Genomic DNA, 25,848 nt, shown 5'->3' with positions numbered 1-25,848 from the left:
CTCCCTGGTGTCATGGGAGATGACTCCCAGGGATGAGTCTGGCCCTGGCACCATGGGATCAACAATTCCATCCTGACCAAAAGGGAGGAAAGAAATGTAACTAATACAGTGTCAGTGACAGAGAGAGTTCAGGTGGAGTCAAGAGCTACTCTGGAGGTTGCTCTTACGCAGTCTTCATTGAGACATTGCTACCTATCATAACTTGCCAACCCCCAACCAGGACCATTCCAGCCAATCCTAAAGAACACCTAGAGTAATATATAAGATTCCACAAGGGTTCCATGCACTAGAGTAACTTTGCAGAAACCTACAACCTCCAGACAGGTCCCTGGACCAGATAAGTCCTGAAATCTAGAGTGCCTAGTCTCTCCAGAACATTAGATAGTTCCATCTCCCTACCCCGTATTATTTATTTATTTATCTTAGCATGGGCAGGCACCGGGAATCTGGGTCTCTGGCATGGCAGGTGAGAATTCTGCCACTGAGTCACCGTCACACCCCCCGCTACCCCATATTATTGACAGAATCTTCCAACATGGTAAAGTTAGAATGGCCATAGCCCAAACACCCTAAAGAGAGGGATAGAAAGATTAAAGGTGGTGGTAGAGTTATACAGAGAAGATAGGATTTAACAGATGAATATGATTGCTGAATCATTAAATTGTTATCTCTTTTAGTCTCCAGTATCTATGAGCAGCTAGAAGTAAAAACCTAAAATTGTGGAATTGTAACCCATGCCAAACACTGAAATATATTCTACAATTAATTGTGGTGCTGTGCTTTGAAATTTATTGCTGTTTTGTGTATATGTTATTTTTCACAGAAAAGAAAAAAAGTTGATTGTGATGATTAAAAAAAATATTCCTTCTGTCCTCCTATATTCTGGAGTATTTAGAAGGAAAAATCTGAGATGATTGTATGGTAGCCCATGACAGACTCTGGGATCTGTCCTTTAACTACTTATTGAAGAGTGCTTTGAAAACTGTTGCTTTTTTCTTTCTTTGCTTTGTATTTATGTTATATTATACAATAAAAAAGTTAAAATAAAAAACAACATATGGCAGGGAGAAATCAAAGTTGATGATGGGGTTTACAGAGAAGGTCAGGTGTAACAAATGAGTATGAGTGCTGAATCATTCTGATATTTCTTTTAGTCTCCAGTACCTTAAAGCAGCTAGAAAGCAAAACCTAAAATTTTGGAATTATAACCCATATGAAACTCTGAAACCTGCTGTACAACTAATTGTTGTGATGTTCTTTGAAATTTATTGGTTTTATGTATGTATATGTGTTATTTAAAGAGAAAGAGGAGTATAACAGAGAAGATAGGGTTTAACAAATGAGTATGACTGCTGAATCATTATATTGATATTTCTGTTGATCTCCAGTATCTTTGAGCAACTAGAAGAAAAAACGAAAAAATGTAGAACTGTAACCCATACCAAACTTTAAAATCTGATCTGCAACTACTTGTTAAAATGTACGTGGAAATTTATTGCTTTTTTGTATATATATTTCGCAATTAAAAAACATTTAAAAAATACACATAGTGCTGGCAGCATTTTTAAATCATTTTCCCTCTTCCACATCTGCGCTCACATTATAGTTTTGTTGCCAAGCTGTACTCCTCAAACTCCTCCTCATTCCCATAACAAAAGCAAAAACAAACCAAAACTTCTTTTTAGCACTTTCTCTAACTTTTCCTTTCCTCCTGATTTTCCATCACAAAACCTGAAAACAAGTTTGTCAATAAGACCCACCTCAGAAGCCTAGGAGGGGAAGAAATTGAGCAGGCCAGTCTAGAATGCTTTTCAGAAGGGATGGGTGGAAAAATTCAGGAAATTTATGGCAAGTAATAATTTACATCTATTTTTGCTTGTTAATCCAGTGTAGGCTGCATATTCCTATGGTGTTCTCTTTAGTTTGAGGGCTCCAAATATATTAGTTTTTTTTTTTTTACAGCTTTATCGAGAGATAATTCATATACTGTTCAGTTTACCCAGTTAAAGTATACAGTTCACTAGTTTGTAGTCTGTTCACAGGATTGTGTCATCATCACCACAATCTAATTTTAGAACATTTACATTAGCCCTCAAAGAAACCCCATACTCATAAGCAGGCACTCCCCACTCCACCCTGTGAACCCCCAGCTGTAGGCAGCCATGGTACTACTTTTGTTGTCTATGGATTTGCCTATATTTAACATTTCACATAAGTGGACACAATTTCTGGTCTTTTGTGATTGGCTTCTTTCACTTTGCACATTTTTCAAGGTTCATCCATGTGATAGCATGTAACAGCCTTTCATTCTTTTTTATTGATGAATAATATTCCATCTTATGGATGTGCCATATTTTATTTGTCCGTTTGTCAGTCGATGGACATTTGAATTGTAGCCCACTTTTTAGCTCTTATGAATAATGCCATTATGGATATTTGTGCTCCAGGTTTTTAGAACATGTTTTCATTTCTCTTTGGTATTTATGTGATTAATTCACTCTTGTACAGACCTCACAATAATACTTCTGCTATCTTGGGACTTTTATGTCTTTGAGCCTCTTTTAAATATGTCATCAGTTAGAAATTCTGTAGCTCTCTGTTAGTCTTTTAAAATCTGCTCATGTTAACACGTAAAATTGCACACATTGTCTCAGTTGAAGCACCTCTCACAAGGCTGTAGATTCTGTCGTCATGGTCTTAATAGCCAGGTGGACTGTAATGGATGGGCATAAAGTATTTAAAGTCATGATAATATATTGTAATTTTTATACCTCTCACCTCCTTTATTATGATAAGGAATGGGAGTGGTTATTAACTATGGCAGATGTTTCAACCTTAAATCAAAATTGCCCTCTATTTTTCTCTCAAGCTTTTAAGTTATTTTAATTGAAGAGCTTTCCAGGATTCAAGGTGAACGTTAAAAAGATTGTCATTTGTAATCACATACCTGTATGAACTCAGATTTTCTCAGGAGTGTACAACTAAACCAAATACAGAAATAGCATGGTACATTAGAGGAACAAAGTAACAGCTTGGCTATAGTAGAAAGATAGGATAGAAGGGAAAGCATCAATATTGGAAATACAGTTAGGGGTCAGTTAGTTGAGGAGCCTAAAGACCTGCTTCTTTAAAAAGAATTTATTTGTTCTTAAAAGTCACTTAGGGAACTTGTCAATAAATACACATTCCCAAACCCTGCTCCCAGAGATTTGAATTCCTTCTGACTGGAATGAGACCTGGGAATCAGCATATTGAACATTTGTACTTCTGTGTGGACTGTGAATTAATTGATCTTTTAAAAATTATTAGTTATGTAAATGTTTATTCAGCAAAAATATTAGAATATTATAGTTAAGACTAAAACCTGAACCACTTATACTGCCTTTAGTCCTCACTCCCTCCTCGATTTGCTCTCTGAAGCACAGCATTGACTAGAAACCAACAAAAATGTCAAGTGTTCTTCATTGTTACCATTATTATCATGACATAAGAGATAAGCCAGCCTATTTTGAGAGAGAGCAAGGAATTACATATTGTTTTTAAAAAGAGATTGAAGATTCACAAGAGAAGAGTTATTTCACTGAGCAAAAATTTACTGAAGACTACCATTAGATTCTGAGCTTGCTACAAAGATGAAAAGACACAATGCTTCAGGAATTTACAGGCATATATACAATTATAGTATAAAGTGATAAATTTTATTTTATTACAGATCAGCACATGTAAAGGCAAGGTGGCTGAGAGAAAGCATATTATGTTTGAGAGACGGCTTGTAGATTAGTATGGCTCTATTGTAGAGTTTATAGGAGAATTGTAAGAGGAATTTTATAAGGGTGTGTTGTCATGTAGAGTTTGAATTGCCTCTCCCTTTTCTAAGCAGATAGATCTAGCAGGCATGTGTACCCTAATCTGCGTTTAAGTAAAAGGCTTGAGATACAGTAATATATTAGGAGATAAATAGCTTGTGATTATCTGTGTGTGTGTGGCTGGGTTTTTTTTTTTTTTTCTATTTTTAAGAAATATTGATAAAAACATGCAAACATTCTTAACATAGAAACATTCCATACATGATGTACAGTCAGTGGCTCACAATATCATCACATAGCTGTGTATTCATTATGTGGTTAGTTTTTAAAGCCACGGGCTTAGGTGAAATTTCCCTTTGGGAGTGTTTGTATGCGAAGAGAAGAGATTTAATTTAGGACAGAGCCTTGAAAGTATTCCAGAATTTATAGGGCTGGAAGAGGAGGTGCTGAGCTTAAAAGGAGTCCTTATAGGGTGGGCAATGGTGGCGCAGTGGCAGAGTTCTTTTCTGCCATGCTGGAGACCCGAGTTTGATTCCTGGTGCCTGCCCATGCAAAAAAAAAAAAAAAAAAGAAAAAAGAAATGAGTCTTTGTAGTATAAGAAGACTGAGAAGGAACAACTTAAGGAAATAAGGAGGAGGAGGAGTAAGAAAATTAGGCCACTGTAGCAGTGGTACAAGAGAACATTAAATAGTGTGATGCCAGAGGTCAAATAAAATGAGGACTGGAAGGTGTCCTTTGATTTTGGCGTACTTGGTAACCCTAATATGGTTACACTGCTAGACAAGAAAAACTCAGAGAGAAAGTGGAAGTGAAGACATGGAAGTAACTGAGAGTAGCTGGTGTTTTCAAGATCTGGAAGAGAAGAGGAGGAGGTGGGACAAGTAGCTAGAAAAGATTAAGGAAAAGTCTCCTGTCCCTCAAATGACTTGTGTATTCCTATGCCTTGGGAAAGGCGTGCTTTCATAATGGGGAAAAAAAACCAAACCCAAGCACATTATTTGCAAAATTAAAAAGATAATTATTAATATTAAAACTTATAAAATTAAAATACTAATTAAAAATTAACTTTAAAATCTTAATTTTTTTGTAATTAGGCAGATGATGTCAACCAAATGACATGTAAATTTATGAGTATATTGTTAGGCCAAGAGTTTGTATGGTAGATTCTGTGTACACCCGTACTTTAGGAAAGGTAGCTTATGTCTATGAACTGAGTAATCTCATTAAATTACGTATTTTTTAAAGGAGAAGTTATATTTACAGGGTTTTTTTTTTCATTTTCTGGAAAGATAGCCAAGTCCCAGGTTAGATTCTTTACCTTTTGCAGTATAAGAATAATCACCTTTGAAAAGAATATAAGAAAGAAACCAAGCCTCTTCAAACCGAATCACCCTATTTAAAATACATGACATACAATTTCTTTCTTTCAGTCTCTGATATAGAAGCCCTCGGAAAGTTTGAGAAACGTGTTGAGATTTATGTGAGACAGAACTGTAAAACAATCTCAGATTTAAAAATATTATGCTATCAAGGTATACTTAAATAGATTAACTGTAAAATAATCTCAGATTTAAAAATATGCTATCAAGATATACTTAATAGAGTATTCATAGTTCTGTTACATCATTTTATGGTATTTTAAAGTTTATACTTTGTTTTTAAACATTTATTATTTTATTTGATCCTTCCAATAACCACTGAAGGCAGGTTGAGACAAACCAGATGATTAGGCTATATCGTCTCATGAAAATTCATACTGGGAGGAAATTCAAGGAGCAAAGAGGTTTTTTAAAAAAAGAAAACAAAGGTGTGAAGAAGCAATTAAAAATGAAATAGAGAGTTACAGTGAAGAAGAGTCTGCTTTACAGCACAAAAATGTTAAAATATGTGGAGGTAGGCAGAGAAAAAGGGAATGACTTATTGCAGATTTTTTCCCTTGATATTCTTGGAAACCTCTCTTATGGAGCAGTATTCTGATATTGGAGGAAGATTCAAATTATCAGATAATCAGATTAAAAAAGGAAGGGGAATTAGTAATTTTCAAAAATATTCATTCAATTTCTGCTTTGTGCTATTATAAATGTTGTTCATCATTATGCTAAGGACCAAAAATGGTTATTTTAATATGACAACACTTAAAACAATTTGTTACAAAATATGTGTATTATTCTTGTATATTTTTGTTCTTATAATGGACCCAATTTTAATTTTTCAGTTTCTTTTTTGACTAGTTCTATTTTATAAGGATTTGGTATTTCATGGGTTATCTTCCAAAGATCATAGAAAAATTTACTTATGTTTTGCAGTTATCATATGGGTTTATTGGGCCCTTTTATAAATCTAACATGTAAAATTGGATCACAGTGATTTTAATTTTCCTGTATCTTGAAATAGTTTTTCCTTTCATCATCCTAGACTTCATCATTACTAATCAGTTATTCTTCTACTGTGTTATTCCCTACTATGTTAAACAATGAGCCCAAAATAATATGAATACAGAAAAACAATGGAATCATCTAGAAGGATGATGCAATTATGAAATAAATCATTGCTTTGGTATGTATCATCTTTTAAGCAAGTAAAGAAGTAGAGACACCATCTTTGTAGTCTTGTTTTTTTTTTTTTTGTTTCATTTAACACAGGTGAGAATTCAAAATTTTTCATTTTCCACTCATAATGTCAAACAGAAGAAAATTGTCAAAGAAAGATGTTTCACAGTTACTAGATGAATCAGATGATAAATGCAAAGAGATCAATAGTAGCATTTTAGATTCTGATAATAATGTTGAAATTGTGCAGGAGAAATCTCCGACTATGAGTCTTCAAGTGAAGATATCCTGGATGAATTTTCTTAAACTCAAGAATGGGTGAATGGGTTTTCACATAAGTAGTCATTCAGCAGATAGGATTTTATTATGTAATATTTTGTGACAAAACTCTGGACCATCTTGTTGTGCTATAACAGCGTGTGTTAGTATTTTTTCATCATCTGTGATATTTGGTACCAAAATTTACTTGATCTGGTTTGCAAGTGGACAGATGTGAAGGTGGTAGGTATGTATACCTAACCTAAAAATGAAAATGGTAATTTTGGAGCAAAGAAAATGGTTGTCTTCTTGTCAACAAAATAGTAAGCCATTAAGGTTTTTAAAAATAATGTTTTGTTGATGCAACTGAAAGAAACAGCAGTAGCAAAAGTAAAGATGCTAAAATCTATAAAAGATATGTTTAAAACCTAGAATCAGTATTTACAAGATAGATATGTTTCTAACTTTAGGCATGATAGTGATGAGACATTGGTTACATTAAAAAAACAAACAACAAAAAACAACTGCCCATTTCAGGACTGTATACCTTCAAAACCAGGTTATGGAATAAAAATTTAGGGCTGCTATGGAAAGTCTCCATAAATTTCTATTAAAGGTGTTTCATTATTCCCTTATTCTTACTTCTGTAAAATATTAATAAAATTGCTTACAACATTTTTAAAAAGACTAGAAGGGTCCATGGTTGATGGCTACTTTGTCCTGATGTGCTGAGAGTTTGAACATGAACTAAAGATCTTTCCATCATGTCTATAATAAGTCTTCCTTTTGTTTTCTCTATCCCAGCAAACAGTCTTTTTCTTCTTAGCACCTTTCACATATGTTACTTTAACTCAGTTTACTTTTAGGTGGTTTCTATCTTATCTGCTAAGTAAACTCCATGAGGGCAGGGACTATGTTTCTTCTTTCATGACTGATCTCTGGCAGTCTTACTTAGTAATTGACTCTTGTAAATGCTCAATAAATTTGTCAAGTAGACTGGCTTTTTATAATGTATTTCCTTGGTAGATTTTTAGGCTTTTGTTTCAGCCTTTTGAAAGTTACAGTGATTTATTGAATTCCTTCATTTTACCATATGTTTTTATGTCCTTGAGCAGATGACTTTTTTGTAAACCATAAGTAATACTGCTTCTTTTTAGAAAATAATCAGCAATTGTTTTTATATCTTCTAATTAATTATTAATTGATTTTATCTCCCCTTCATTCTGTTAATGTTATATATTATACTAATGGATGTTCTTATATTGAACCACCTTTGCATACCTTGCTTAAAACCCAGTTGATTGTGGTGTGTAATTATTTTTATGTGGTGTTGGATTCTGTTTGCCAGCATTTTATTGAGAATTTTTACATCTATATTCATAAGAGATACTGATTCGTCATTTTCTTTTCTTGTGGGTTTTTTTTTTTTTTTTTTGGTTTAGTATAGGGTTTTGCTCGCTTTACAGAATGAGTTAGGAAATGTTCCTTCCTCTTCAATGTTTTGGAAGCGTTTGAGTAGGATTGGTGTTAATTCTTTTGGGAAGTTTGGTAAAATTCCCCCTTTTTGAAATGAAACCATTTCGTTCTGGGCTTTTCTTTTCTGGAAAGATTTTGATTACCAACTCAGTCTCTTTACTAGTAATTGATTTGTTGAGATCTATTTCTTCTTGAGTCAGTGTAGGTAATTTATGTGTTTCTAGGAATGTGTCTGTATCATCTTGGTTATCTAATTTATTGGCATACAGTTGTTCAGATATCCCTTTAAGTCCTTTTTATGTCTGTGGGGTTGGTAATAATGTCCCCTTTTATTTATTTTTTATGTCCCCTTTTTCAGTTTCTGATTTTAGTTATTTTTATCCTCTCTCCTTTTTTCTTTGTCTAGCTAAAATTTTGTCAATTTTATTGATCTTTACAAAGAAAGCACTTTCAGTTTTGATGATTCTCTCTGTTGCTTTTTATTCTCTATTTCATTTATCTCTGCTCTAATCTTTATTTCCTTCCTTATGTGCTTACTTTGTATTTAGTTTCCTTTTCTTTTTCTAGATTTTCCAGTTGTAAATTTAGATCTCTGAGTGAAATTTTTTTATATATGAAGTATTGAAAAGTATTAACTTCCCTCTCAGCACTGCCTTCCCTGCATCCATAAGTTTTATTGTGTTTTCATTTTCATTTACCTGAAGATAATTCCTAATTTCCTTTGTGATTTCTTTTTTGACCCATTGGCTTTTTCAAGTCTGTTATTAAGTTTCCACAGATTTATGAATTTTCCATTTCTCCCTCTGTTTTTGATTTCTAGTTTCATTCCTTTGTGATCGGAGAATACATTGTATGATTCCAATAATTTAGAATTGTTGAAACTTGTTTTGTTACCTAACATGTCATCTATTTTGAAGAATGATCCGTGTGTACTAGAGAAGAAGTATATTCTGCTGGAATTGGTCTATATATGTCTGTTACATCTATTTGATTTAGTGTATTCTTCAAGTTTTCTATTTACTTACTGATCTTCTGGTTAGATGTTCTGTCCACTATGGAAAGTAGTATATTAAGGTCTTTTCTTATGAATGTAGAACTGTTTCTCCCTTCATACCTTTCAATATTTGCTTCATAAATTTTGGGGCTTTGCCTGTTAGGTACATATACATTTATAATTGTTGTGTCTTCTAGTAGAATTGATGGCTTTATCAGTTTATAATGACCTTCATTATCCCTTGTAACAGTTTTTGACTTAAAGTCCTCTTTATCTAATATTAACATATATACCCCAGCTCTCTATTTTGATACTCCTTGCATGGTATCTTTTTTTCTCTTCTTTCACTTTCAACCTACTTATATGTGAATTCAAGGTCAGTCTCTTGTAAACACTATATAGTTGGTTTGTGCTTTTTTGTCTATTCTATTAATCTCTGCCCTTTGGCTGGGGAGTTTAATCCATTTACATTTAAATTTACTACTGACAGGCAGGACTTTCTTCTGACATTTTGCTATTTAATCCTGGACAAGTCTTACACCTTTTTGACCTTCAGTTCTTCTCTTAATGTCTACTTTCATATTTATTTGCTGTTTGCATTTTCAGATATCGTGTCCCTTCTCACGTTTTGCTTGATATATTTTCTTTCTGGTTACTATGGGGTTACAATTTAACATCATAAATACATAACAATCATTTTGATTTGATACCAACTTAAATTCAGTAGCATGTACATACATTGTGTATACATACCCTCTGTTCCACTCAGCTTTTTTTTGGTACTTGTTACAAATTTTATTTTTGTACATTGTATGCCTCAAATCATAGTTTTATCATTACTTTATATCTGTTTGCATTTTAAAACCTGTAAGAAGTGGAGTTACATATTAAAAAATATAGTAGAATTCTACTGGCATTTATCATCACCCATATGATTACCTTTACTGGAGATCTTTATTTTTGAGCCACTGTCTAGTGTCCTTTCCTTTCAGTCTGAAGAATTTCATTTAATATTGCTTGTAGGATATGTGCTGAACTTCCTCAGCTTTTTTTTTCTTTTTTTTTGTTTTTGTTTATTTCAGCTTTTGTTTATCTGGAAATATCATAATCTCTCCTTCAATTTTGAAAGTAAATCTCACTGGATATAAAATTCTTAATTTTCTCTCTGCATCTTAAGTATTTCAATCCGCTGGCTCCTTGCCTTCACGGTTTCTGATGAGAAGTTGGAACTTAATCTGGTATGGGACTCCCTTGTAGATTACATCTTGTTTTTCCCTTGCAGCTTTCGGAACTTTTCCCTTATCCTTTGCATTGGACTTTTAGATCACCATGTTGTGTGGGTGTATTTCTCTTCAAATTTATCCTGTTTGGTATTCTCTGGGGTTCTGGGATGTGCATATTCATGTCTTTTGCTAAGTTTGGGAAGTTTTCTCTCATTGTTTCTTTGAATATTTCTTCTGCTCCCTACTTTCCTTCTTCTCCCTCTGGGGAGCTTAATAATACGTATATTGATATGCTTGGTGGTATTCCACAAGTCTCTTAGGCTATTTTAGTTTTCTGTAATTCTTCTTACTTTCTGGTTCTCAGACTGACTTATTTCAATTGTGTTGTCTTCAAGTTCACTGGTTCTTTCTTCTGCCAGCTCCAGACTGCTGTTGAAACTTCCCTGGGAATATTAATTTTCAGTTATTTTCGTCTTCAACTCTAGTTGTTCTGTTTCGTTCCTATTAAAAATTTCTGTTTCCTTATTTAGATTCTAATATTGCTCATTCATTGTTTTCCTGATAGCCGTTAGTTCTTTCTCTGTATTTTCTTTTATCTCCTTGAACATATTGAACATCTTTTTTTTCCTTTTGATGCATGGTCTGGGAATTCAACCCGGGTCTCCTGCATGAAAGGTTAGCATTCTAACTGAGCCACCCATGTACCCTGAACATAATTTTTTAAATATCTTTGTCCAGTATGTCCATAGTCTGGTCTTCTTTGTTGACAGTTTCTCGATTTTTATCCTCTTCCTTTTGATGGTCCATCATGTTCCATTTCTTTGTTTTTCTAATAATTTTGTTATTTCATATGGCACATTTAGGTCTTAAGCTGTTTCGTCGTAGTACTGCAGGAATATTACTGATATTTACTCTAATTTTCTAGCCTTTTCTTCCCACTCTTTCTTGGATGCTGCAGAGTGTTCTTCTAGACTGCAGAGTTTCAAAATACTTGGTTCAGACAGTTCCTACCTCTTTAATAGTTGTTCTGGTGCTGGGACTGAGTGCTGGAACTTCCTACTCTGCCATTTTCCCAAAATCTTGTTTCCAGTTTGCCAGTCTTAAGAACTAAGGCTGTGGACCAGTTCTTTTTCTGAATCATGTCTTTAGCATAAACTATCTGGGGCTCAGCATGAATTACAAAAGATGCTCCTATCACATGAAATTACAAAGAGAGGGGAATGGAACTCAGGACAAGGACCAAACAAGTTCTTTATTGCAGTGCTGCTGATCCCATTACTCCTGTATTATTTGTGAATTTGGTTACTTGCTGGAATTTATTTTTCACCTCCAAATTAGTAATAAATACCCCAAATCAATACAGCGCTTTTGTGGTTATATGTGGACATGTATGTAATGGAAAACTATTGAGGTGTGACCTGCACGTTTCCAGTTGAGGTTGTATTAAGTGATAGTCTATCTCCTTTTCTCTCTCATATTGTTGACAAGTTTCCTTTTCATGCTATATTTAGTGCCAAATTTTTCGCCTTTTTTTTTTTCCTTTTTGGTGATTTTGCTATTTAAAATTGCCCTCGAGTATAGTGTTGCAGTGTTGTCCAGGGTTCCTAAGTTCAGAAAATTTTGATGTGCCTTATGGAGAAAATCTAAATTAAGTAAGCTTCGTTAGGACTTGAGTTACAGTGCTGTTGACTGTGAGTTCAATGTTTGTGAACCAACATTATGTATTAAATTGGGTGTATTTGAACTGTAGTACATATAAAACCAGGTTATATACTGATTGGTTAATGAAAATGCGGGGACCAGAGGCTCACAGGAACCTAACCCTACATTTCCCCTAGGGCATTTCTTCAGTATTCAGTATTCAGGGTGACTTTATAGAACATAATCACTGTGAATAACAAGAATTAACTATATATTTCTATTTTGTGGTCCTACCAAAGTTGAAATAGATTAAGGAATCCTAATTTTGAGGAAGAAAATCATAATCTTTAAGTGAAAGTCAGTCCTCATCATTAAAAAAAAGAATGAAACGGTTGTGTTATACATATTTAAGAAAGGCTAGAATAAAAAAAGAAGTACTGAACAGAAAAAAAAAGATTTTTTATGGTAAAAAATAACCACTATAGAAAATTTGGTGATGATTTAAAAAAATCAACAACAAACAATACTAGATAACAGAAATTACATGATTGCTTATCAGACCTAGTCTCACATTTCTACTTGCCCTATGGATAGCTAGCTTTACAGAATGCACATACCCAACGTATCTTAACATCCAGTTCATCACTCTGTCCTGTTTTGGTCGCTTGTAACTGCCCTTCCAAATTTGCCCATTTTCTCAGTTTTCCTCCTGTTCCTGGATCATTTTTATCTCTATATCTAGAAATACAGCAGGTGGTATATTATCCTTCTCGCATGTTAATCATATTCACTGCTTTAGTTCCATTCCCATGATCAAACAATCAAAAATTCAATAAATGGTGCTGCAATAATGGGATACTCACATGGAACAATAATGAAATAGAACTCCGCCATACAAAAAAAAAAAAAGATCTTATGGAAAAATAGAATTGGCATACTGAGGACATTAATAAACCTTATAAAAGCCTTTGCAATTATTAAATTTTACTTAAAGACAGCACTAAATAAAAATAATATGTAATAAATTTTATAAATCCTTAGTCCTAGGGATTATGAAATAACTAACTTCAATTTATTCTAGATACTTTTCAGGATTTCTGTGCTAGGATAAAAATAATGTATATGTATTTTAATGCTTTTAAATTTTATTGTAATTCATTTGGTAAATCATTTACATTTTTGTAAATTCATTTTGCATTAAATTTTGGAATGGAGCAAGTGACGGTACAAAATGCGATAAGTGAAATTGTCAAAGTCATATTACAATACAGAAGGAAGAGACTCAGAGATCCATTTTTACCCTGTGAGACAAAATGATGACTACACTTCTATTGCACCAGTTTTGATTTTTCCATCTTGGAGTGATGCTTACTCTAAGTAAACAAATCTTTTCTCAGTCGTACCCCACCTTTGAGCTTTCTTTCTCTTTCCTTATTCAAATTTAACTAAAAGAGAAATTAATTCCTGGTGCTGTTTTTCACTACTTGTTTAGTTCTGTGTAGTAAGTGAGTGATCCTGGCTAATCAGTAAGCTTAATGGCAGTGCCCCTTTTCTGAAATACCATCTCCCTTCCTCACTAAACATCATTCATTCATTCATTCTTCAACAAATACTGAGTATCTTGTGGCTTTTCAGTACTGCGTTAGGCATTAGCTGTATCGTGTTGCATAAAGTTGATAGTGACCCTGTCATTGTGAGGTTTATAGCCTATAAAAGGAAACAGATTTTTAATTAAATTAAAATTGCAACCTCCTCCCCAACATTCCCTATGTTCCTTAATGTGCTTTATTTTTCTCTATAGCCCTTATCAACATCTAGTACTCTGCATAGTTATTTTGTTTGTTTTGTTTGATTCTACTCACAGAAAGTTAGTTGTATGAGATCAGGATTTTTAATGTGTTTTGCATAAGGCATAATTATTGACTGAGAACTGAGGAAAGCATATCTCATCAGTCATGTCCCCTTGATTCTGTTTCTTCAGCCTATCTTAAATAATCATACTACTGCTTCCTTACTTGGTTCAAGCCCCTTTTATTTCTTGCTTGTTCTCTATTTTTTTAGATGAGAATAGTTGTGGATTTACAGAACAATCATGCATAAAGTATAAGATTCCCATATACCATGTTATTATTAACACCTTGCATTGGTGTGGTATATTTGTTACAATTGATGAAAGCACAGTTTTATAATTGTAATATTAACTATAGTCCATGGTTTACCTTAGGGTTCACTGTGTAGTACAGTCCCATGGATTTTTAAAAAGTATTTTTATTATGTTACCATATATACAACCTAACATTTCCCCCTTTTAATCACATTCCGATATATATTTCAGTGCTGTTACATTCACAATGTTGTGGTATCTTCATCACCATTTTACCAAAACATCCCTAAATAGGAGTTGGAACATCATTCCAAATAGGAACTTTTTACATTTTAAGCCTTAATGCCTATTATATTAAAGAGGCTTCCTAAAGATAGCTTCCTGTCTGTATTATCTTTCCTCTCAGGCTGTGCTGCCAGTAATATTTTTAAAATTGAAGCCTGAATTTCTTCAATGGCCTCCTAGCATTTAAGGATAAATCAGATTCCTCCGCTTTTCATTATTTATCCTGTTTCTCTCTATCTAGTCTTGATTTTTGTCATTTCTGTGCCACTCCTTGCTGTCTCTCTCATACTTTATACTGTAGTATTACCAATATTTATCAAATAATTGCACTTCTTCAAGCTTCTTTTCAACTCTCTGGGCCAGAGACATCAGCATAACCTGAAAGCTTGTAAGAAATGCTAATTCTCTGGCCAACCTAATCCCAGTCTCTAGGAGGCAGGGCTAAGTGAGCTAAACAAGTCCTTGGGTGAGTCAGATGAACTTTCAAGTTTGAGAACTGCCTGAATTGTTAATACTGCTATAATTCTTTTCTTTTTAAAAGATCATTTTCTTCACAAGTTCAGCCATTAATTACCTTGGTTTCAATATCACTTCCATTAGTGTAACTCTTAACCTACACCCCTAAACCTGATCTTTGTGTCAGTCCCACTTTTTAAACTGTATTTAACATCTTTCCTGGATATCCTTCCAGTATGTCAGTAAGCTTAAAATTTATTATCCATGTTTTACATACCAGATTTCCTGTTTTCTTTCAGCCATGCAACATTGAATCTTTGATTGCTCAATATTTTCTCATTGTTTTCTATTTGGGCTTGCTCTAGAGGAACAACAAGAAGAAGAGATTAAACAAAAATTCTACAAACCAAAATAGGGTCAGAATTTTCAAGGCAGTAAATTTACCATTGTTTTTAGACCATCTATTAAACATTATTTTCATCTCAGTCTCTCTTACTCCTATCTTCTTCCCATGCCAAACCCTCTATTCCCTCTTCTTTTTCCCTTCAAGACATTAGAGATTGTTTACTTTGATTCTTGACATTAGTTGCCCAAGTTCCAACATAGAGCTAGAGGGGTCCTTGACTTCTGGGCCAGTACAGTAATGACAGCTTGTACCACCAAAGGTTGAAGCCAGGCAATGTTTCAGATATTCTGGTGCAGTTATTGCAATAGGTTCTCAATATTTGTTGAACGAATAAGTGAGCAGGTAGGCAGGTGTCAAAGGACTGGGCAAGTCACCAAGATCAAAAATGTCTAGTGAGATTGTGCCTACAGAGATAAGGAACCTCAAGGATTTGAACAATAAGTGTTGAGAAAGTATGAAATTCATACTTTTTAAAAGGGAGGTTTTAAAGGGAACATCAAATAAATATTACTTCTGAAGAAGGGTTGAATTTAATGTTATTTCAGTATAAAGTTTCCATTTTAAAAAATTCCATGTGTTATTTATGTATTTCATGTGAGTATTCAGTTTGATATACATTTTTAATTTCTCATGTTGATTTATCTAACAGATATTCTATCAGTTTGACCATGTATCTTGGGCTACAAATTTTAACTTACATCTGATATAACAGGAAAGACAATAGTATAAATTTATGTTGTTCATCTGATTTACCTCACATGAGGAATTTTTTAGTTGAAAATTATCATAATATATATCTATTCTCTCATAATATCAGCTATTATCATAAAAACATATTCTTAATTTATAATAATAAAAACTTTTTTTTAACATGCACACAGGAAACCTCGACCTGTCTCCCAGTTGGTTGCACAGCAGGTTACTCAGCAATTTGTACCCCCTACACAGTCAAAGAAAGAGAAAAAAGATAAAGTAGAAAAAGAAAAAAGTGAAAAGGAAACAACTAGCAAAAAGAACAGTCATAAGAAAACCAGGTAAATTTGAAGAGTGTTTATGGCATTTTGAAATAATAAAATTAACCATTTAACATTCTCCTTTACCATTTATATACACATATACAAAGTAGAAGTAAAATATTTAATTTCTTTTATTATAAGGTATCATGAAAGTTTTTTTTCTGAGGCTGAAAGGTGTATTAGAATTTAAAAACAGAGGCTAGACATATAAGCTTAAATGTGAGGCTGCATTTTTTTTTTACTAGACTAGAAGACATTAGTGCTAGAGCTGTTTTTTTAATTCATAATTCCAGAAGTGATATTCAAAATATGTAACAGATATTTTGAATGAGCTTTAATAAATTGTAATGTGCCCAGGCAAAAAGACAAATCATGATACCTTCATCAGTGCACATCAGTGGAGTAACAGACCTATATATAGCTCAACCTTAACTTTTTTCACCTTCCTCTGTATCCTCTGTAGTGCAGCTGTTCTATAGCTGTTGTAAACTCTTATTTTAATTAAGTTGAGAAGCTGTGTGCAAAATCATGAGATTGCTTTAACAGCACAATTAACAGTTCACTACTTTTAGGGTACTACAGTTTTTTTATCACATTGAAGGTTCATGAGTGATTGATTTGATTACTGTCAATGGTTTGAAACAATTATTTTTTTTGTGGCTAATTATACATAATCTAGAGCTTTAAACATAGATGTATTCATTTTGTTACTTTTACCTGATTTATCATTCATTATATACACATTTGGTAGAGGGTAAAGCTAGCCTAACATTTTCTTATCTTTGTATTTAGGCCAAGATTGAAAAATGTGGATCGGAGTAGTGCTCAACATTTGGAAGTTACCGTTGGAGATCTGACAGTCATTATTACGGACTTTAAAGAGAAAACAAAGTCACCCCCTGCATCTAGTGCTGCTTCTGCAGATCAACACAGTCAGAGTGGTTCTAGCTCTGATAACACAGAGAGGGGAATGTCCAGGTCATCTTCACCCAGAGGAGAAGCCTCATCATTGAATGGAGAATCTCATTAAAGTTTATTTTCTCCAGTTTCTTAGCCACTTCTCTCATACCATGCAAATACACAGATTATGCCAAGAAGTACCACATTTTCATGACAAACATTTATGTACAATCCATAATTTGAGTTTTACATAAGGTAGAAATTTGTTAGAATTTATTAGATTTTATGGCAATCTAGGCCTACTGAACATTTCCAGGCTTAACATTTTGAATTCTACAGTTAAAGGTGCCATGAAAATGTGGTTGAATTATTCATTATGCAGTGTTATTGGTAAGTCTATTTTCACTTTTAGTTTAGTGAATTCTAACACATAATTCTTGAATTCTCTACTATTGGCATGTAACGAATTAAAATTTTTATAACATAGTTCAAGCTGCCTAAGTATGTATTATTTGAGAATTGTGAAGCAAATAGTTATATGTATACAAGTCAATGATCAACTTAATCAGTTATTGCTGCAACAGGATTTTTTAAATGGTTATCCTCTTAAATACACCTGCTGGTACTTGGTGTGGTTAAATAGAAAATTGTTGTTAAATAAAGAATTTGTATGAAACTTTGCCAGTGTTTTGGACACATTTTGCTAAATTATTGTTCCTGAATTATGTTTCTGGTTTTATTATTTTTTTTCTTTTATGTGCTTATTTTTCAAAACATTCATCTAGTGTAGTGTTTACTAGCAGACTAGTAAATAAAACATTGATTATTTAGCTTTATAATTCAGGTTTAGTGCTATTGTCATTGAACACTGGTATTTTCTGTATTATAAAATATTAAAATTCAAATAATTATAAGCATTTGGCAAAAGCAGAAAAGTAACCTGGTATATTTTAAAAGCTGCACATTTTTGGACAAGCTTTAATTTACTGATATTTTATCACTGTTTCCTTGCCCCCAAATTATTCAGGATCATGGATGTATGAATCAAATTAGTATGATAATATGATAATAAGAATACAGACTGTTGCACAGAACTGGGAAATAACTAATCTTAAATCAGTTTAATTGGCCTCTTATTAAATATAACAATCCTTATGAAAATCATAGTACCCTATTTTCAGACACAACTGTCAGTTTATGCATTTATCAGTATCCTGAAATAAAAGTATTTACAGCCCCACTCGTGTTCATGTAAAATTACCAATAAAATATTTTTATGACTACAGATTTTGCATTTTTGTTTAAGACTAATAAGTGTTTTATGTTGTATTTAAAAATCCAACTAGAGACTGCACAGTGCTTCTGAAACTCTTAGGGTTTCCTGTTTTTTCATAGCTGTTTGTTTAATATATATCTACCTATAGGAGACTTCTGAAATGTAAATGAACTTAAAAATATAACTTGGATACAAAATATCACATAAAAGACATCACGAAAGCATCTGAAGGAAAAAACTCTGTAGATCCTGACAGTTGTGATATTTGGTGGTTTCACGTGGTAATGTAATTTTCTGTCTAATTGCAGTACTTTTTACAAGCATAGTGGTACTGTCTTTTTTGTAAGATGCTAGTTGTGAAATACAGTTAATTGCATATAGTAAAAGTCTGTGATTAAAACATTTATATACCTCATTCTTTAGTGTTATTAAATGGAAATTAAAATTTTTTTTTATTTTCTAAGATGCTTTCAATGGAACATCAACTAACTTAAGTTACTTTTAAAATATGAATTTTTGTCTTATTTTAGTCTCTTTTTCACATTTCAAATGTTTTATATTCATCTTTGGAGATAGTAAAAACTATAAATATTAATTGTAATAGGGAAAATATTATAATTTTTAAGTCAAAGCTATGCTTTGAAGGCACCATGTCTTCTGCTTAGAATTGAATATTTTCAGGATGTATTTTAAATGTATTGCAAGAGAAGGAAAAATTTGATAGAAAATGGGATTTTACCTGAATGGGAGATATTTATCTTTCTGTAGGAGGGAAAACAATATAGGATAGAGACTGAGTGCTAACTGACATCTGGGGTTTGAATCCCTGATGTGGAACTTCAGCTTGAGTAAATTATGCAAGCTCATCTTCCATCTATAAAATGGGGACAGTGATAATCATATATAACTTGTAAGTTTTTTGAGAGGATTAAATATGAATCCATGTACAGTTCTTAACAATTGCATATATTGAATGGTCAATAAATGTGAACCTTTACTTTCTTTATAGGTAAAATCCCATTACAAAAATACAAAAATGTTTCTGTATCAAAAATGATTTCTGTGCCCTCTTGATGACCTAAAGAAAAGTACTGTTTTATTAATTAGTTTGCACTGAATTTTCTACATCAAATGTTCCCTCTGGTCCCAGACCAGCTATCCTTCTATAATTAAAGAATCTGATTGTATGCATTATGAGATAGGAGAAATGAAATGACTAGTTTGAAATTTTGTTTTCCTTTCATTAATCACAATTATCTTCACCTGCCTTCATCTCACCTTATCTCAGATAACACCCCAGAAACACAGACCCAAATTTCATACATAGTTAACTAATGTTAAAATATGCAAAAAGATTCAGAGCCTGGACTTAGGGTACATTTTTAGCTTTGTTTCATAAATTTTTCCTGTGGTTTAACGGTTGGTTCTTTTAACCAAATTCCATACAAGAAGAGAATTTGGGTGTTTTTCAGAGTTTATTACTTTATTTTGATATAAACAAAAGTGAAGCTATAATTTGAGGTATACAAGAATGCATATTCTTAAAGACTTTTTGTATTACACAATAGACATAGTTGACAGCTTAAAAGTTTTATTTTTATTAAATGGTTTTCTAAAATTACAGTGATGATAGTAGACAAGTGAAAACATTAAAAAAAAAAACCTCAGCTTTTCTAAGGAACGTTTATTAGCTTTCCTTCAGATAAAAATCCTTATTGCCTGAAAGAATGTAGTTTTTGCATATTATATGTATTATTGGTAAATGGTTGAGGAGTTTTCATTACCACCAAAGATCTTATTTTACTTTTTTTCTTGGTCTGTAACATCTCTTTCCCAGAAGCTTTTAGAGACTTGATGTAGGAACTGGGCTATTTTATAAGCCATTGATAACAATTTCTGTGAAGTACTTTGAAGAGGAAGTGTAAATAGACGTGTGTGTGTGTGTGTGTGTGTGTGTAAGGAGAGGATAACCATAAAATAACGCTTTGCTTTGATTGGCACCCCCCTCCCTGTCACTGATGACATTTTTAAAACATGCAAGACGAATCATCTCCATAATGAATCAGTCACTAATTACAGTTTAAGTTGTGTTTTAGTAAACTGTACTAGGGTAGCAATATATGTAATATTTTAGAATGGTATTTGTCAAAACTAGTTCCTTTAAGAAGTTGTCAGGGAAATTTTACTTTGAATTGTATAAACACTACTTTCCAGAATTCACAACTCTGCTAACCCAGATAATTTAAATGTATTTTTAATTTATTGATTGGGTTTGTATTTAAACAGTGCAGACATTCCTGCCTTTATGGAATGCCAATTCTGGAGTATATAAAATGCCATGGCAGGACTAGATGTTTCTATGGGAAAAAAAAATCAAGTAGAGCTATGGGAAATTTCAGTGTTCTAGGACAGGTTTGTGTTCTGAATCATTTATGTCATCTTTATGGGTTGACTGTAGGAATTTTTAAGTTCTAGCTTTGCTTTAATATAGTTTACCTGAGCTAGGTTTTCTTTATATCAATATTATTTAATTCAATGAACATTTATTATCTTGTGTGTGCCAGGCAGTCTACTAGGGGTTGATTACAAAGAGGACAAATATTAGGACCCTGCCTTCAAGGAACTTGTAACTTAGAGGAGAAAGCTGTAAATAAATAATTATAATGTGATCACTGTAATAATAAAAATGTTTAAAATACAAATGTGGCAGGGAAGAGGGCATACTTGCCTTTCTTTTGTTTTTAGAAACTCACCTAGGCCTAGACTGCACTCCCAAGTCCTCACTGAAAATGTCAGGACTTGATCCCATTACTTAACAGCTATATTGGGGGTCATCAGTGGTTTTAGCCAGTTATCAATTGATTACTCCCACCTTAAATTTTCAAAAGTTCCAGACTTTAAGCCATGTAATGTGAAATAATTTATTTTCCTATATGAATTATTTTAAAAGAAACAAAAGGTTTGCAATTGCATTTTTGTGAAGATGTTGAGGAAACAATATATTACATTACTCAGTGTCCCCTCTTTGACGATCCAAATGAGAAATTAATTTGGATCTGTTTTAAGAAACCAATTTGCCTTTTCCTAATGCACATTGCAAATCATTAATTGATCCTCCTCAGTTATTGCTTTAGTTGTAAGAAATCAGAGAGCCAATTTTTGGGCTCAGTTTAATAATTGTGTAGGTCTGTATGACTTACATGTTTATATTATAACTTCTTATTCTTCATCTTCTATCTATATTCTTCCAGATTCTGATTATTATCTCTTTATGTTTTCCTTGTGTTTTTATAACTTGCCTCAAATACTTTGTGTAAATAAAGCTAAATAGTAATATATTTTTTTAATCTCAAAAAATTACTTTATTTCAAAGTGTGAGGATGAGTATCAAGGAGAACTGTTTGGGGCAAGGAGCCAGTGCAATGGATTCCTTCCTAACTGGAATTCTGAGAGGTAGAAAGGATACTGGAGTCCTGGCAGGTTGCAGGATTACTTCTAGGGTTAGCTTTTCTGATTCAAATAGGAAGCTTGGATGAAAAGTACCCTCTTATCTTTATTTTTTCCCTTAACCCCTTTAGCAAGAGAATTTAGAAGCAAAACAGGAAACCAAGACTTATTAACTTAGCAATTTTGTCATATGTGTTATTTTCATCCTCTTAATTCATAGTAATTAATCTTAACAATGAAATGGGCTAGTGTTTCGTGATCAGTAAGGATGACAAGAGTTGGAAGACTATTAATTAGTTGAGGAGAAGAAGAATACCAAAAGACAAGCAAAATAGTTGGGGGAAAGTATTTTTAAAAACCTTGCACCTATTGTAGGGAAGAAAAGAACAGTGATCTGGTGGTAAGCCTAAGGTCATTTTTGATCTTGGAAAAGAGAAAATTATAAAGCTTATATTTTCAGCATAGATAAGAAATTGCCTTTATTAAAAATAAAATGTAGAAATGTCAAAATTAACTAAATATGTCATAGGAACTGTCTAGTGATGTAAATTATAGAAAGAAACTTGGGAGAATGATTCTGAATTTGGCTTTCAGCTAAGCACTGGACTTCTGAAGTATGGTAGCATAAGAATTCTTAATTATTTTTAGTCTTCAAGTTTTGGGAACCTGGGCTAAGGAAAGCCTTATAATCGTTGAGCCCCAATTGATGTCAAGTTTTGGAGAATTTGTGCATGTGTGTTTTGATTCTAATTTTTACCCATGCCTAAGTTTCCCTGTAAATCTAGCTTTTTATTTTATCAACAATATTTCTAAAATAATAGGTTTTAATCTAGTGTCTAGTGTACTAATGGGAATGGAGTGTCCTAAAGATAGAACCAAGAAGAAGTACAAGGAAGTTGATATATTCTTTATATCCCGTTGCTATCTTGCCCCCTACCTTCTCTCCCTGGATGGATACGCCAGTTAAATTTTGAGATATTACAGTAGCTAACACATCCACTGCCTCTTTTAAAAAAAAAAAATCTTGTGGCTTATAGCTGAATTTTTTTAGAATGAGCATCATTTAACTCTTCTACCCTACCCCTTGAATCTTTTAAACATATTTAATGGTCTGAATAGACACTTAAAATGAAGTACTTTGTTGTTTTTTCAAACTAATAGTATCATTTTCCAACCTTTCTTCCAGTCCAACAAAGGTTCTCAGCATTAGACTGCAGAAAATGGAGACATTTTACTAGTGGCCAACTGGAAGTGAGAATGATTCTCATTTCTGGTCTGTTTTCTGATTCTTTGTGCTATGCAACTAATCTGACTTATTTATCTGATTGTAAATTTTGTTTTTATCTTCAGTACAAGTCCAGGGTTTTCACTTAATATTGATTTCTTCCTGCTTTTACTTTTAATTTCCATCTCTCAGTTTAGTGTTTATAAATTCATAGTGAGAGAGCATGGTGTAATGGTAAAAACAAACATTTCTATTTTGGATGTACCTTACTAGTGAGGTGTCCTTGACCAAGTTAGTGAACCTCTCTGAATTTCTGGTTCTTTGTTTTGTAAAGGAGCAGAAAAACATCTCCTATTTCATAGGAATCTCATTAAGGATTAAGTTAGATTATACACAGACCTTTATCAAGTGGAAATAAATTTTTTTTTAAAGTTTAATCTGAAAAGACAGAATTTAACTCTTTCCCATATGTTCTTTTTCTTTTTTTTTTTAAAGGAATGAAGTGCTCAAAGCTAGACGGTTAAGGAAACGCTAAGCAGGCTAAGCAGGATCCCAAATCTGCTCGAATGATTTAGAGAAGACCTATTAAATTAAAAAACACCCATTAATTAAACATCTATTATGTATCTAGCATGGGTGATAAAGAAAAATCAGGATTAACTTTTTAAATATAAAGTCTGGATTATCCTGAATGAGAGAATTTTCCAGATGATGGTGGAGGTTTCTGTCTTCATAATTTAAACAATGCTATTATGCTTAAATTTCTTTTCCTTCACCTAAATGTACCTTTCTGATAGGGTGAAGGGTAAATAAACATTGATTAAAAATTTGGGTTCAGCCAGCCTGTTGTTTGAGCTTTGGAATATCTGACCAAAGGAATTAAGAGGCTTCTCTAAAGAGGAAAAAATAAGTTTAGGAATGCATACATAAGTACATATAAAGTTGATGAAAGAAAAGCCTAATTATTAAGACATGGAGATTTTTATTTAAATAAAGTCATTTGAATAATTAACATTAATTTTAGCAATATCAAATTATAATGTGGGAATCTGGAAATGATCAGAAGGGGATGTTAGCATGCACATAACTCTTTATACTCCAGACAGTGTGTGGGTAATAACAAAAATCATTTCTAGTTTGGAAGGCCTTAAATACTTTTTCAACAGAATCTCCTTTTTAATTTCAGGTGTAAAAGGAACCTAAAGATATGAGGATAGTCCAGAACCCTGATGTCAAATTAATGATTATTCTTCCAGATATGCTCTTTCCATAAATTGTTACAGAAATGAAAACTGTGCCTGCCCATGTTAAAAAAAAAAAAAAAAGAAAACTGCTTGGCTTCCTTTTATGCTATTACAGTATTATCATCTGTGGTTCAAGAAGTTACTCTTTGTTTTTACTCCTTTTAGTTTTTCTTTTGTTGTTGTTATTGGCGTAGACAACAACATGTTACTAACTGTAGTTAGCATCTTTTAAACATCTTTTGAGTATTAGCTCATATATATATATATATTTTAGATACTAGTTTCTTGGTACTGTATTATACAACTTTCTCAGACTTTTTCCATTCTTATACTTTTATCCTCTGTACCTCGTTAAATTTATCTTCATTTCTCTGAGAATTCTAAGGTGGAGTGGAAAAATTGACTTAGTCTTCTCGTTTTTACTTGCCTGTCTCCCCTTTGAAGGCACTACACACTTTTATTTTTGAATACTTTGCATCGAGCCTCTTGTCTGGCATGTGGAATATATTCAATAAATGTTTACTGAATGAATAAATGTATGTTTTTATTTACAAAACTAGATAGTATGCTAGTTTTCATTGGGTAATTTAGTCCTTATATAACAGAAACTGAGGCTTAAATTTGTTTAGAGACTTTCCCAGGGTTATAGAGCCACCGCTTCTTGGCGTAGAGATTCCAAATGGAGAGCTACTATGTTACACACCATTTTTCCACCTGTTTCTCGTGGCCAGCGTTTTCAAAACTCCAAATGTATTTGCATTTTGAACATTATATAACAGCATAATTTCTTACCATGAAATGCGTGTGTGTGTGTGTGTATAAAACCTCCTTTTTCTCACTTTTGGCAGAGTGTTCTCTGCCTCAAATCTCTAATTTCTCTGGTCTCCACCAGAATCTACTCTAAAATACAAGTGTGATAAAGTTACTTTCTTACTTAAAAACCCTTCAGTGGTTCCCCATTGTCTGCCCGTTTAAATTCAAACTCAGTGGTACGCTAAGGTACTCAAATATCTGGCCCCTTCGATTTCCAGTCATATTATTCGTAAATCCTTTCATATTCTCTTGGCAAAATTCTCACAGTTCCTTGAACACAACAGCCTGTTTCATTGATTGCTCAGCCTGGAAGAATTATCTCCTCTACCCCACCCAAGACTCCAAGGCCACCTTTGCTATGAATTCTTGACCCCGCCCGCAAATGCTGATTGCTCCTGTTTGTGTGTATGTGCACCTACACTTACAAGGTTATGTCACGATATATCCTTGTGTTGCACTTATTTACAAGTATCCAACATCCCACCCCACAACCCTACTACATTTCTTGGCACACAGTAATTTGCTCTATGGGTGGTACAGACAATAACTTAGAGAAATTTAGAAGCTGGGAAAGTCTTTGCTGAGGAATTGGATCTAAAAATGGTTTAAGTGAGTGTCTCCTAAGTGACAGGCGTTTTTCAAATCTTAAAGTACCTTTACAACCCTATGATGAGGACATTATCCCTATTTTAGAGACGAAGACAATTTAGGTTGCTCAAGATCACAAT

At 33.0% G+C, this 25,848-nt stretch overlaps 1 protein-coding gene across 3 annotated transcripts in view; it reads left to right on the top strand.

The window, feature by feature from the left end:
* Positions 1-19,988, top strand: part of YAF2 (YY1 associated factor 2) — a 125,176-nt gene extending 105,188 nt beyond the window's left edge. The window contains exons 4-5 of one of the 3 annotated variants that reach the window (XM_077170588.1): positions 16,081-16,233; positions 17,008-19,988. In XM_077170588.1, coding sequence (XP_077026703.1) covers positions 16,081-16,233; positions 17,008-17,245 — 391 coding nt within the window. In that variant the 3' untranslated portion in view covers positions 17,246-19,988. Of the gene's footprint in view, positions 1-16,080; positions 16,234-17,007 lie in introns of those variants that run through there. The other 2 variants (XM_077170587.1, XR_013179661.1) reach the window with 2 other exon arrangements.
* Positions 19,989-25,848: the final 5,860 nt, after the last annotated feature.

This window comes from Tamandua tetradactyla, chromosome 7 (genome assembly GCF_023851605.1).
Source record: "Tamandua tetradactyla isolate mTamTet1 chromosome 7, mTamTet1.pri, whole genome shotgun sequence".
NCBI classification, from domain to species: Eukaryota; Metazoa; Chordata; class Mammalia; order Pilosa; family Myrmecophagidae; genus Tamandua; species Tamandua tetradactyla.
Note: the sequence above shows the minus strand (reverse complement) of the source record. Positions and strands in the feature narration are given on the sequence as shown.